The following is a 15334-nucleotide window of genomic DNA, read 5'->3' as shown; positions in this document are numbered from 1 at the left end:
GTTGTTTTTTTAAACATACATTAGTTTTAGCAAGTGAATAAGGAAAATGTTCTCTTTCAAATATTCCTCTGTATTCCCATGTGTTGTGGTTGCTCTGGTCCACTCTCTGAGGGCCTCCTGAGGGGCATTGGGGATTCTTTCTTCTCTGCCACTGGCACCAACTGTATTTAAGAGTCCCAATTCTATTTAACCGCTTATCATCAAATGAACTTTGATGGAGCAGCTTGAAAGCTGTAATGAGAATAAACATGGACACACTTCCCCCAATACACTGGGGGCATCATCCTGGACCATCTGGGTCTCTGGGGAGGGAAGAGCGATGAGGGCCCCAGTTGAGCTCAGTTTGGACACAGCCTTTGATCCCTAAGGTCAGGTTCTGGTGACCTCTTGGGGGGATCTCCTCCCTGTTCTCATCCTCCTCAGGCTCTGTGACACTTGATTTGCTGGCCAGCTCTACTGTGTTGAAACTTTCCTCCCTTGACTTTTTATCCCTGCCCTGCCCTAGATCACGTTCAGTACCTCTGACTCCTTGTCTGTCCCCTTTGCCAGCTCCTGTAACTGCTCACACCCACTACCCCTGGGCCTTTCTTCTCCTCTTGCTGTCTATGTAAGAATTTTTAAGCTTCCATGCTCCCACTGTCTTTGCAGAGGGACCAGAGCCTCTCCATCTGGGTTCAAGGCTTGACTCTGGGACTTCTTAGTTGTGTGACCTTGTGCAGGTTAGGAAAGCTCTGAGCCCAAGTGTCCTCCATCTATAAAATGGAAATGGAAAGAGAGGCTAGTAGAGGGGATAGATCTCTGGCCTTGGAGTCCTTCAGACCCAAAGCTGTGTGGGCAAGGTGCTAACCTTTCAAAGGTTAGGGGTTTAAGATTAGAGTCAGAGGTGCATTTAGGGTGAGGATTAGAATCTAAGTCAGAGGTGGAGTCAGAAGCATTTAGGGATAGGTAGACAGACAGACAGACAGACAGACAGATAGATAGATAGATAGATAGATAGATAGATAGATAGATAGATAGATAGATAGATAGATAGACAGATAGATTAGATAGGCAGGAGATAATCCTGTGACCTAGTGGATTCGCAAAAGGATTATGGGGAAAATTCTTTGTGACTTTAGTCTTAAAGAATCAAGCATTACCATGTGGATGACACCCAAGTTCCTTGTATCCAGCCCCTCTCTTTTTGACTTCTCTCTTGTCTCTCCACTTGCTTCCTGGGCATGACTGTCCTGGTGTCATCTCAGCGTGCCTTAGCGAGCTCACTACCTGTATCCTGCCAGTGGTCACTTGACTAATTCAGTCCACTAAATGTTTGTTGTGCTACTGTGAGCCAAGCATGGCACCAGGGCAGGGGGTAACATAGGAAGATACCAAATGAGTGTGTTCAGGAGGGAGAGAACCCTTCCAGTGGGGGCTTCTCCATCTTTACGAGGCTTAACTCCACATGTTCTGGCCTCAGCTCCTGTGTCCTTTCCATTGCTGTCTCTCCACTTCGATTTTCCCCCAGTCACATTGGAGTGGAGTAGAAAGTGACTGAAAAGGGGGCATAAAGCACCTCAGCTCCCCTGGCGCGATGCCTCAGTGGCTGTAGGAAGATCCCCAGTTCTGCTTGGCCAGGGCCCCTCTTGCCTGTTCTATCCACTTCATCCTCAGTCGACCCACATTGGTTTGGTTCAGTCCAACAAATGCTGATTAAGCACATACCACAGAACACTGCTGAATGGCTCTTGTCACCATGGAGTTTACAAGGATGCCACCATTGACTGGCAGTGGCTTCCCAGAATACGATTCACCTGTACTGGTCGGCAGGGTCTAGGAAGGCCTAGGAAACAGATGAAGAAAGGCATTAGGCCAAGCCCACAGTGTCTTCAGAGATAGTCAGCAAGCATTTATTAAGTGCCTACTGTGTGCCAGGAACTGTGCTAAGGAGAAGGGCAAAGATGGCACCCTGTTCTCAAGCTCCCTGCCTGACGGTAGAGTTGGAGGGAAGAGGAGGACAGAGATGGGATAGAGCAGAGAGTATCTCAGAGGGAAAGGCTTCTCGTGGAAGGTGGAGACTGAAGGCAGAGATAAGGTGGGAGAACATTTCAAGTGTGTCCTGAATGGGGAGATGGGGCATCTTGTGTGAGAGATGGGAAGTCAAAGTCGCTGGATTTTAGGCTTTGTGGAAGACAGAAAAGGGTGAAAGCCTGGAAAGGAAGGGGTCCAAGGTAGCGGCCTCAGACACTAGCTGTGTGACCCTGGGCTAGTCACTTCATTTACTTATCTATAAAAAGAGGATAATAATAGCACCCATCTCCCAGGACGGCTGTGAGGACCAGATGAGATAATATTTGTGAAGCGTTTAGCACAGTACCTGGAACATAGTGCTGCAGAAGTATGTGAATTCTTAGTATTTGAAGGACTTTAAAAATTGAACACAGAATTTTCTATTTGATCCTGGAGATAATAAGGCGTCACTAGAGTCTGAGGCAGCTGGGTGGTGCAGTGGATAGAACACTGGGCTTAGAAGCAGGAAATCTGAGTTCAAATCGGACCTCAGGCACTTCCTAGTTGTGAGACCCTGGGCAAGTCACTTAACCTCTGCCTTAATCCACTGGACAAGGAAATGGCAAACCACTCCAGAATCTTTGCTAAGAAAACCCCACGGACAGTCTTGGTGAGCTGTGTGTTCATGGGTTCACAAAGAGTCATCAGACACCACTAAGTTTGAGTAGGGAGTCGGTATGGGCTGACCTATGCTTTAGGAAGATCCCTTTGACTGCTGAATGGAGGATGGGCCAGAGTGGGAGACCTGAGGTGGGCAGACCCACTTCACAAGGCAGCCCAAATCTCAGGCTTAGCAGAGAGCCTGCCTGTCCGTTCTTCAGATGGCAGCTTCTTAAGCAACCAAAAGAGCAGGAATGATTCATTGGGGGTCCCCAGGCCCTTTGGGTGGATTTCAGGAAGCCTGGGAACCTGGGTGAGGAAAAAAATCACATCTTTCTTTCAATACCACTGTTTTCCTGTGAACTTTGTATTTTGTCTTATGCATTTCAAACTGTGATTCTGAGAAGGGGGCTTCACCAGTTTGCCTGCTGGCCCAAGGTGGACAGGCTGCCACAGAGGTGAAGAGCCCCTGGGAGGATGTGTTCTCTTGCCACGGTTTAGCCACTTAGCAGCTGTCAGGTGGTGACCAGAGCTCTCAGCATCCTCTAGACAGAGCTGTGCATTTGGGGTTGGGGTGGCTTGCCCAGGATGGGCGGGCTGTGGTGGCACCAGGCCTGATGACGGCTTGAGGACCCTAGAAAATCCAGATACCTGTAGATCTTCTGCTGAGTTACTCTTCTTCTATGTAATCCTAGAGGCCTTGGTGGGGTCAGAACCAGTTTATCCTAACTGCTCTCATTTGACAGAGGAGAGAGCTGAGTCTCCAAAGTCATGGCGAGATTTGGTCTCATAGCACTGAGGGAGATGTGAGTGTTGGGCTCCAAACCCAGTGCTGCGGCCTGGGCTGAGACACACCAGTACAGGGGGATGGGAATGCCAGTGGGCTCCACAGAATGGAAGAACTTCCCACTGGGGTCTCATTTCAAGCAGCCCCAGGATTGGGGAAGGCCACATGTGGCTTTTCAGGTCCTTGGACACAGCCTTTAGCTGAGTCCAAGTTTTACGGAATAAATCCCCTTAATGAAAGGATTTGTTCTGTCAAGTTTGGATGCAGTCAAAGGGCCACCCTTGAGGACCTGGAGGGCCACATGTAGCCTCAAGGGCCACAGGCTCCCCACCCCTGCCAGCTAGGCAATAGCCAATGGGACTAAGGCCATGATGGGCCTAGCGAGCTGTGGCTTGTCCCAGGGATGATTGCCACTCCACAAGTGGCATTAAAGCCATTTTTGAAAAAGGCGATGGGCAGATGGTCATGTAGTAGGACTAAGAAGTGGCAGATGCCCTCCAGTGGGGGCCTCCTTGGCACTCCACAGAACAGAGCGCAGTAATCTGGGAGGATTCTTTGTGTGGAGCTCAGGGAAAGATGCTGACCAGAATTTGAGGGGATAAGGGCTGGCAGAGGAGTGGCCAGCGGGGAAGGGCATTCCTCAACTCAGGACAATGACAGGCCCAGCCAAGGAGCTCCATTGTGGCTGGACCAGGGAGATAGATCAGGGAGTATGCCTGTTAACCCCAGGAGACTTCATTGCTGGCACATCCAGCTTGCCCAGCTACAGAAAGGTGTGTGGGAGCAATAGGAAACAAATGCTGCCCCTCTCCACTTCTGGGCGAGGGATTCTGGTACAGTGCCCCGGGTGAAGTTTTGGCATCTATGGCAGCCCCTTCTCATCCTTTGGGGAGCAGAATGATGAAGTGTTAGGCAATAGTAATCGTCAAAAACTTTGCTCCACTGCCTTTGACTGTCGTTTCAGAAGGAAGGAGGGCCAAGAGTTCTCTTTCCTGAATAAAAGTACCCAAGCTTCTGAATGCCTCAGTTTCCCTTTGTGCTAAACCCATCATTTTGCCTTCCAGCTCCGAAGAATGCAGGAGATGATTGCGCAGATGCAAGCCCAGATGCGGATGAAGCCCGGGGATGAGTGAGGGCCTCCAAGGACAGCAGCACAAGGTAACTTTCTTTTTCTTTTTCCTTTCCAAGTTGGACATGCCAAAGCTTTACGATTTTGTAACCTTGTGGTTTTGTTGATCTCCATTGTAGAGTGAAAAAATTCTATAAATTTTTTAAAACAAAGAAAACTTGTAAACCTCAGTGCGGGTGGGACTTGGAGACGGACGTGGGTTCAGGCACCCGGTGTTGGTGGGGCTTGGAGAAAGACATGCTCTCAGGCATCTGGATTCCAAGTTAGTGGTAGTGTTCTGGAGGAGCGGTCTGGCAAGATGCAGGAAGCATCCTAAAACAAGCTGGGACCCAGCGATCCAACCGCTGCAGAGAGTACAAATGCTCCAGGGAAATAAGTGAGAAGAGAAAAAATGTTGATACAAAGGCATTTGTAGCTGCGCATTAGTGATAGTGAAAAATCGGAAACCCTGAAATGTCCAACTCTGGGACACTGACTCCATAGACCACTGTTGGTCTCAGGAGAAGGAGCAGACCCCAGGTGCATGGTCCCTCCATCATCCTGCCAAGTGAGCCAGGTAGAAGGAGGCTAGTGGTAGGGTGGCCCGCTGATAGCACCAGCCCGGCTCACACTCCATCCATGTGCATTTAGAACGTGATGCCAAAGGGGCTTGAGAGAAGCTGGCAGGTCAGCATCAGTACCAACCCATCTACCCTCTGGAGCCAGCCGCTCCAGGCATGAGCTAGACTGGTGCCCAGCTGACGGACTGCCTGTCATCCCTGAGTGGGTGCTGAGACCTTTCTCATTTGGAAGGATTGCCAGCTCTCCTCAGTTGGCGTTGCCATGAAGGGCTAAGGCCGGGTCCTAGGCTGCCCAGGCCCACTCACAGGCCTGCTTCTAGGCACCCCCCCAGCTCCTATCCCCCAGGCCTCAGGGGCACCTCAGATATGAAAAATGTGCAACTTTTGATGAAATAGCCCAGGAGGACCAGAGCAGAGCTAGGCCTTTATTTGCCCCTCAGGTACAAGTGTGGTTTGTCTACAGTACTGATTGTGAACTGAACAGAAAATCACTGAGACTGAAGGGGCATTCCAGGGAGCTATTGACAAGTTGGCATGGATACCTGTGGGTTGATTTAGTTTTGTTTTTAAAGGTTTAGAGCTCATTGTTCACTAGCTTGTTTTTTCTGTAAAGTTACTTGAATCCTTCCAAGCCTTGGGAGGAATCAGCATTTTGTCTCTGCACGTACAGCTCCCGGCCTTACCACCTAGGAGAAGAGCTGTGGCCATACCACCCCTCATTCCTCACTCGGCTTCTGCTTGAAGCTTCTCCAGCTTGGTAGGATGGGCAGGGCTTGGGCCTCCTTAATGTGGCCTTCGAGGCCTTGAGATCCTCTCCATGCCACGTTAGGGTACCATGGTCACTCAGGTGAAGGTTACTGGGGCTCTCAATTGTAAAAAATACATGAATGAGCAGACAGAATCAGGAGCATTCAGGGGGGCCCCCCATTTCACGTATCCCAGGAGAGTATAGCAACAGTGCAGCTGAGGAATCTTGCCAGTTAAAAGCATCATGGGAGCTCTAGAAAACAATTCAGTTTTTAATTTAATTAGCCTTCCCCAGGTCAGCAGGAGGATCATATGAGGTGCTGAGGGTGTAAGTGCTGAGAGGTCTCTGCATCTCTAAGCTATTGTGAATGACACCATTTCAGACTGTTGTTATTCTGCAGGTACGAGAAGGAAAAGCGCCTCCCAATGATTGCTTTTGCTTTTCTTGAATGACTCCCCAGACCCCACTCATTGTTGGCTAGGTTTTCCCAACGTTCACTAGTGACTTTATACTGTTGGTCCTGAGCCCAACTAAGCCTGTAACCATCTGTTCATACTGGGAAAACAAAGTGGATGAAAAATATGGCCCAGATTTACATGGACAGATGAAAGGGCAACCCGTCCATTGCTATACATGTCTTGGGGAGGTGTAGGGTCTAAAGTATGGGGCACAGGTGGGGCTGAGATTGCATCTGGGAAATGGTACAGCCCTTTGGCAGGCCCCACCACTCACTGCCCAAGTCTGTCTCTAAAACCTTTTTTATAAAAGCTTTATAATATCATTTCTAACAAAATAACTGTAGCTCGTTTGCTCTGCTTCTCCTGGTGTTTTCTTTGCTTTGGTTGCCATTGTTGACGTGCATATGGCGCCTCCGCGCTTGGGCAAATCATGGCTTCTCTGGAGGCCTCAGTTTCCTCCTCTGCATAATGAGGGGATTGGGCTTGACTGCTCTGAGGTCCCCCTTCCTGGGCCTTGGATCCTGGGCCCTGTATGTGCAGTTGGGCTTAATGGTCATGTGATGGATGTGTTTGGCATGTGTGGTTGTCTGAGTCCTTGCTTCGTGGCACTTGGTGTAGTTTTCCCCATTTGTTATTTTAGTGGCACATAGCTTCTCTGTCATGTTGATAGAGCAGTCTTTTCGACCACCCTCAGGACTTGAGGCATGAAGGCTGTTCCTCATTTACTGTTATTTCAGATAAATCCACTAGCCATCATTTTGGGTGGATTGGTCACTTTTCCTCTTAAAGTTGCCCTTAGGATTTAGTGAGAGCATGCCTTCCCCCTGCTCCACCTCTAGCCAGGGTGGAATTTCATTTCCCCAGAGGAATGGTGAGATCAAAGAAAGGTGACTGAATCTCATTTAGACCCTTTCCATGGTGCCCTGGGTGTCACAATCCTGGGTCATATGAATGCTTTGGACATCCTTGATAGCTGCCAATTTAATTTCTGTTTGAGCTGCTGTGTGTTTCCCAGGAGTTTGGGTAAAGGGCTGACCATTCAGCAGCTCTTGGGTCTCATCTTTGGTGCATCTTAGGTGCTGGATGGCATTCAGGCTCTCATTGGGCAGGCTGAGGATGCCCTTGTAAGCTGTCAGCACCTGTGCCCTGCATCAGTTCTCAAAGCGGTTTCCTCCTTCTCACCTGGGCCACTTTCAGATGTTCCCCTCCACACATAGCTGCCATCATGGCTTCCTGAGGCACAGGCCCCAGTGAATGTCACTTAGGGGCCTGAGCAAACAGTGCCATGTCTACGTAAAGAGGAGGAAACATTCTTTCACAGGAGGAAGCATGAGAAATTCCTATATTCTTGCCTTAAACATGCCTGTTGGGCAGCCAGCTTCTGGCTCAGCTAGGCGTACTGTATGTCAGACATTTCAGAATGGGACCTGATTGAAGGTGTTCTTGTCATGCCCTGTGCTTAAAATTCTCTTTAAAAAGAATTGATTTTCAATTTTATGAACACAGAAATGAAAAGAAACCCCATAAGTTTGCTATTTTTCTGTGCCTTTCTTTCTCCCTGGTCATGTTGTCAATTTTTGGTTCTTCTGGAATGTAAATCCTGAATCAGACGGATTCTCTTCTGCCAGATGACCTTGGGCCAGCTGCCCACATTCCCGATGGGAAAGAGGAGGATTCTGCAGCTTCCTCTTGAATCTCGGCCGCCATCTTGAGGCTCTGTTGACATGACTTCAGTTTGGAGCTCTTTTTCTCACAGAAGTGTGCAGACCAGCGTAGCCTCATTGAATTGTTTTTCCTCTTGGGGATGGAGATGTAGTGGATTCCCACTATCATGGTGATAACCCCTATTTCTCTAAGACTTTGGGGTTTACAAATGGCTGTCCTCACAACAGCACTGTAGAGCAGAATGTGTAGGCATTATCTCCATTTTTGGTTACTTGCTCGTTTTCAGTTGTGTCTGACTGCTTGTGACCCCATTGGGAGTTTTCCTTCAGCTCATTTTATAGATAAGGAAATTGAGGCAGACAGGGGTGAAGTGACTTAGCCAGGGTCAAACAACTAGGAGGTGTCTTGAGGCTGGATTTGGACTCAGATTTTCCTGACTTCAGGCTCAGTGCTTCTCCACTGTGCCACCTAGCTGCCATTTTACAGGTTGGAAAACTGAGTCCCAGAGAGGTGAAGAGTCTCAAATAATGATAATAGCCCACATGAATATTGGCTTCAGGTTTGCAACACTCTTTACATACTTTCTCTCTTTTGATGGCTGCAGCAGCCCCAGGAAGTAAGGGCTATTGTGATCCACATTTTACAAATGAGGAGACTGAGGCTGGCCAAGGGAGCATATGTTGGCTTTGTCACTTTTGTCTCTGGGACCTTGGGCAGCTTCCTTCCCTTTTCTGGGCCTCAGTTCCTCTATCTGTCAAATTGGAAGGTTGAAGCAGGGGAGGTCTAAGGTCTATTCCAGCTCTAAAATCCTGTGCTCATCTGTGATTTGCCCACAGTATCAGACTTAGGGCTTATGCTCTCCTGGTTTCAATCCGGGGATCAGTCCACAGTCCCAGACACGGGCTCTCACCATCATGAGCCTCAGAGGACATTTCTTGACTGAGTTTCCTGCTCCAAGCTCCAGATTTTAAGCAGATAGCGATCCTGCTGACCACATGGCCTAACCTCTCAATGAAAATATGCAGAACCAAGATTGAAGCATAAACACTTCAGGACTGGGGGGGGGAGGCGGAGGGGGAGGGTTGGCCCAGTTTTGTAGACAGTAGCTGTGACTCAGTAGTTTTCAGCTATTTACATAAATGGCAGCTGTGAGAGCCTCATTTTAAAAGAATGAGCATGATTACTCGGTCTAAAGAGCTTAGTCTGCGTTATGCTCATGGAAACTGTGTTCTTTCGGATCCCTCCAAACTCTCCTCATTGAGATTTCCCCCCAGTCCCACTCCTCGTCTTTCTCTCTTGGTTCCTTCCTTGCAACCATTCAGGAGGTGTAAGCATCTTATCCACCATCACTTAGGCTTCCTAAGCAGACACAGAGCTGTGCATTTGTTTCCCTGGTTCTGGACATCTGCATGCATCTGAGATTGAGAAGCACTCAGAGCGCTGGCCGCCTGCCTTCTGTTTGCATCTGGATTTCATAGTCTGTAGTGTGGAAAGTACCACGTGGGGGCAAAGACAGGAGTGTGCTGGAGTTCTGTCCCTGTGCCATGCGCAGCTTGTTGTGATGGGGTACGAGCCCCATTCTGTGATCCAGGACTTGTGTCTTCCTAGCTCTGCTTCCTCAGCCTCAGTTTCTTTCTCTGTCAAAATAAAGAGAGTTGAATGAGATAGATCCCCAAGCTTCCTTGCAATTCCAACATGTAGAAATTCAAGAGCCAAAAAGCATTTATTAAGTACCCTATATCTGTTCAGTGTTGAAGGAGATTAAAAGTTGAGATTAGACACTGTTCCTGCCCTCCTTTTCCTTACAGCCTGTCCTGAGGATAAGGCACATAGACAGAGTCAGCACAGTAGAGAATGGCTGAGTCAGGTCTGAGGGGCATGGTGATTTATTATTGGCAGAAGGATCAGGGAAAGTTTCGTGATGGCCTTTGAATTGGATTTTAAGAGAGCAGACACAAAGGGGAGACACCCACCAGGCATGTTTGTGGTCCTGTGCTGGGGGTAAGGGGAGGGGGGTCAGAAAACTGGAATGGTCCCTGCCCTCCAAGAGTTTCCATTCTGCTTGGACACCATGACATGTGCCCAGAGACTGAAAGCAACAGGAAGGAGAGGAACAGGAAGACTTCTGGAGAAATGGGCTCCTGCCTTGAGCCTTGAAGGAACACTAGTTTGTGAGACACGGAGATGAGAAGGGAGTGCTCTCTAGGCCTGTGAATGACTTGTGTGAATGCACAAGACAAAGGGGGTGGTGCAGCCTGCCCAAACATGATGCTTGGGAAGAGGAATGATGAGAAGAAAGGAAGGAAAAGGAGGTGGAGTCTAGACTCTGGAGGGTCACACTAAGGGATTGGCTCTACATCTTTCCACTGTGCTGGAACCAGTGGTCATAGTTTATATCATGACATCAACCAGTGAGAATTCTCATGCTCCTTGTTCACACTAATCAGGACCTGGCAGTGTTTGAGCCTGTGGGCAAGTGTGAGCCGCTCAGAAAACTTCAGTGGCTTCAGGAGCCTGTGTCTTAGGAAGCTGAGGTTGGCAGCTGTGTGGGGAGAGGACTGTCTGAAAGTGGCCCGGGTGAGAAGGCATGAGGTCCGGTATCAGGAAGGGGGCTGTGGGAGGGGGTGGATGGATAGCAGCAAGAGGTGATATGTAGAAGTAGTAGCAGTAAGATTAGCAATTAGATGTGGGAGAAGGAAAAGCCAGGGGTGACAACAGTTAGGAACTTGGGTGACAGAGACTGTAGAAATTGGGGAGCTTGAAGGAAAGGCAACTTTGAGGGGAGACATGATTCCATTTTAGTGTTTGTGTAGCACCTTTGGACACGGAGTTTTCAGTGCCTGTAGTCCAGGTGAAGAGGTAAAGGCATTTTACATTTCTAGTGGGGAAGAAGGAGTTCCTGGTGTGATGGCCTAAGGTTGGGATACCTACTGAGAGAGCGGGGTGTGGCAAAGGCTCAGGGAGCTTGAGAAGAGAAGGTTTGGAACAGCTGTTGAGGGGAATGGGATGGAGAGTCAGTCAAGGAAGAAAAAGTGTTTGCCATACCTCAGTGAGGGCCCAAATGAAAATAGATAACATGAACTTTTTAATTTCAGTAACTCAGGAGTACAGGTAGAGAAGGTGTGTGGTAGGAAGGATCCAGGATTCAGGATTGATTCAGGGTTTGACCAGTAGGACAAGAAGCTGAATGAGGGAGGAAGGACAAGGGAGGCCAGAGCAGGAGAAATGGACCATGAGAACAGGGAGGTCGCAGGGAGGACAAAGGATTTCTAGCAGGAGTGAGGCAGGAAAAGAAATGAGATTTTAATAAGAGAAGGGAAGCTCTGAGTTAAGAAATCCTAGAGAGAGCACAATCGTGGGTGATGAGATCTGAGAAGTGACCATCCTTGTGGTAGCTTTTAATGCATTGACTTAATCTCTTTCTAGAAATTCCATAAGCCAGGAATGCCTTGCCTCCTTCCCCTTCCCCAACACACTCAGTCCTTCCCAGCTCAATGACCTTCTTAACATTCCCTTCTCTTATCACATTTCCCACGTGTCCCACATGACACCTTGCTTACGTCTCGTGTTTTCAGGTACAACTATGAATGTCTTTTCTGACTATACTATACTATACTGTACTATATACTGACTATATACTGACTATACTGTACTATAAATCCCATGTAGGCAAGGGCTGTCTGCTGAGACATTTTACCCTTCTAGTGTCTAGCAACAGTGTATTGCACATAGTAGGTGCTTAATAAATTTTTATGGAATTGGAAAATGTAAGAAATCTGATGTCGGGTAAATGAACCTCTGACCTGTGGCTGACATTAATGGCTCTCTCTCTCTCTCTGAGACTTGGGATGGTCAGAAGGATGTGGCGCCTCCTGACTCCGGACACTCTGAGAGCAGCCTCAGACCCATGTGGGTCGTTGGATTTGGGGTTGTTGTGACCTCCTCCATCCAACTGCTTCATTGTACAGGAGGAGAAACTGAGGCACACAACTGGGAAGTCGTACCCTGGTAGTAAGTAGCAGGACCAGAATTAGAACTAGCCAGCTTCTTTGACTCCAAAACCAGTATTCTTTTTTGAGAAATTAATGGACATGTTGCATCATTATCTACAATTGATCAGTTTCCTAAGCCATTCTCTTAGCTTAAAAGAAGTCTCCAAGTCTCAGGGACAGAGATTTCATCCTGTCCTCCAGGGTCAATATGATTGTGTTGATTTGAATTCTAATACTTTTTAGTGTTGCTTGCCTTTGTGTTATGGTGATCATGTAATGTTTTCTTAGTCCTTCATGTCTTTGAACAGGTTTCTTTGAATTTCTCAAATTCATTGTTTTTTATTCATTCATTCCATGTTCATTTGTGCCAAACATTGTGCCAAGTGTTGAGCGCTCAAAAAAGTCCCTGCCCTTAGGGAGCTTGCCACGGGGGCAGGGAGAGAATGTTTACACAGGTTGGAGAAGTTAAAACCCAAAAAGTAAACACAAAATAATGGGTGGTAGGGACCCCAAAAGGCCTTGTTCTTGACCTGAGCTTTACCAGGAAGCTTGGAAGTCTGGGAACCAGAGGTAAGGAGGGTGTGCCATTTACACCTGGCCCATATGGATTTGACTTATTCCAACGCACTGAGACAGGAGAAGGAATTTTGTGTAAGAGCAACAAGAAACACAGTCTTTATGTCTGGACTTGAATTTGTAAGGGAGAATAATGTGCAGTTAGCCTTGAAAGTTAGGCTGAAACCAGCTCAGGAAAGGCTTAAAAGGAAGGCAGTGGAGTGGCTGTTTTATCAGCAGTCAGCAGGGAGTGGCTGAAGCTTCTTGAGGAGGGGAGTGGTGAGGTGAGGCCTGTGCTGGAGGATGATTCAATTTGGCAGCTGTGTGAGCTGAGGGTAGATTGGATGGGTAGAAAAAATAAAATACTACTTAAAAAAAGAATAGGGGTTTGTTTAGGCACTGCGATCTTCTGTTTTATTTCAGTATCACAGTCTGTCCAGCCATTCCACAACCGATGAACACCCATCTGGTTTTATTAGCATAAATGGTGCTACTATGAACATTTTGGCATATGTGAGATCTTGCCTCTGTCTTTGGCTTAGGGTGAATGCCCACTGTTAGCATTGCAGGATCAAGGGAGATGAACAATTTACTTTTCTCCATATTTCCAAATGTTACACATTGGCAAGACAAGTTCACAGCTGTGCCAGTGGTGGGGAACTCCAATGTGGATGGCAGTCCTATTTGTCATCTCTGCCCAGAAGTGAAACCTCATGGTTGTTTCCCAATCATCGATGACCATGTAGAGCATCCTAGCACCAAGTATGGATTACTGGGGGCTGCTCCCCTGGCAGCCTCCTCCTGAGGCAGAGCCATCTGGCTGCTTAATCTTCAGGGCCAACCGATCAGCCTGTTCTGAATCTACCCACATCTCTTCCTCTTTCCCACAAAAATAGCTTCAATCAGCCACAATTTACAAAGTGCTGAGAGGCTGTAAATTTGGGTCCTCTGCGTTCCTTCCATGTGCCATCTTATCGCCTTCCATATAAAGGGAACAAAGAGAGGTCAGAAGGAGGAGGGCTTCTTGAAGCTGCTCTAGCTCCTTAGGATCACCATTCCTTTAATAAGAAGGATAAGAATTTGGCCAGAATTTATGTCAAGCTCAATAGCACAATTTGCAGATTCAATTCCATTCCATTTTTTAAAAATGGGGACAGAATTTGCCTTTCTCATCCATTTTCTACACTCTTTCAGAGTCCTGACAGTGGCTCAGCAGCTATATTGGCCAGTTCTTCCAACTTCTCAGGATGTTTCAGGGCAGGTTACCTGAACTTACTAAGGACAGCTAGATACTGTCTTGCTATCTCTTTATTGACATCGGATATCCATCCCTCCTTCCTTGCCTCACCTTCATTTCCCCCCAAATTCCTGACAGTCCAGACTCAATCAGGGCAAAGCAGCATGACTACAGACACCATTTGGAATGACAGGAGTCACCCATGAGTCCTTCTGGAGAGATGGAGGACCACCAGCCCTCTCCTTTGCCTTGTGCCTGTGTGCTAAGTCCCTCAGGCCTCCCCGTCTGGTCTGCCTCCACTCTGCAGACCCTGTTCTCAGGAACACGGAGCATTGCTGTGCCCACAGTGGCTGAACTCTCAGAGAAGTATTGCCTTTTCTGTTTGTATCCACAGTCCTTGGCACTGTGCTTGGCATGTAGTAAGCATGTAATATGCTTTTTAATATTTTATTCATTCACTTTTGATCAGTCATTTCAGAAGCTTTTGGGAGCATCAGAAATAGTAGGAAAAGAAAGTCAGAGCTTTCCTTTCTTTTCATCATTAGTTCTCACCATGCCAAGCACAGTTCATATACTTTCATTGATCTCCCCCATTTCACCAATATAATTTTTAAAATAAATTTTAGAAAACTATCTTTGCCTTTGCTTTCCCCCTTCAGCTCATTCTGAGTTTTAGTGGCCGTCGTGTTGTTTTTACAGGACTGTGTCACCTTGGGAGTCATCCTTCTGACATAGCTTTTTAAGTCAGTCAGTCAGCAAGCATTTATTATGCATTTACTGTATGCCAGGCACTGTGCTCTGGGCTGGGCCTACCAAGAAAGACAGCAACCAGTCCCTACTTCAAGGAGATTACATTCTGATGGAGGCGATGTCATGAAGACGAATAGGGACAGAGAAAGCATAAACAGAGTAGGTAAAGATGGTGGTGATAGAGGGGCTCTCTGAAGAGGCCTCCTGCAGAAGCCGGAACTGGAGCTGAGTCAGGAAGGAAGCCAGGATATGCAAGGTTCTTTTGGAATATGGCTCACCTTTCCAAAGCCACATTACATCTGTGTCTCAGCCTACCCCATCGCAGTGCTGCCAGTCAGCTCTGAGGGCTAAATCTCTGAGACTCTGGGGTCTGTTACTGGCTCTATTGTAAAGCACCAGGAAGTTATGAAAATGGTGCTAGTGGCAGCATCTGTTGTAAGAGGAGTGGTGAGCAGAGCAGAGGCCAGCCCAGAAGTAGGAGATGGAGTAACTCGTTGTTGGTGTTTATTATTTTTACACAGCCTTGTGTTTGACCTTGTGATCTACAGAGAGAGCTAACTTATCCACCAGAAAGGACCCATCAGTGATCTCTTACATTTGTAGAGCATTGGAAGATTGACTACAAGGAATTTTGCTTTCCTCCTGGCCCTGATGTGACTTGGTCATGCCCCTAGGTCTGTGTATAATAATCACCTTTTGCTTTATAAAACGTTCCCCTCACAATATCCCCATGAATTAAGTAGTTCAAGGCTAAGTCTCCCCATTTTATAGCTGGTGAAACGGTGGTGGGAGAACAGGGAAGAG

General features: G+C 47.6%; 1 protein-coding gene across 1 annotated transcript in view; it reads left to right on the top strand.

Moving 5' to 3' along the window:
• The window catches only part of LOC140498969 (septin-2), a 116841-nt gene that overhangs the window by 82665 nt on the left and 18842 nt on the right, over positions 1 to 15334 (top strand). The window contains exon 12 of the mRNA XM_072599800.1: positions 4501 to 4594. Within this exon, the coding sequence (XP_072455901.1) occupies positions 4501 to 4569 (69 nt within the window). The 3' untranslated portion in view covers positions 4570 to 4594. The remainder of the gene's footprint in view (positions 1 to 4500; positions 4595 to 15334) is intronic.

This window comes from Notamacropus eugenii, chromosome 4 (genome assembly GCF_028372415.1).
Source record: "Notamacropus eugenii isolate mMacEug1 chromosome 4, mMacEug1.pri_v2, whole genome shotgun sequence".
NCBI lineage: Eukaryota > Metazoa > Chordata > Mammalia > Diprotodontia > Macropodidae > Notamacropus > Notamacropus eugenii.
Note: the sequence above shows the minus strand (reverse complement) of the source record. Positions and strands in the feature narration are given on the sequence as shown.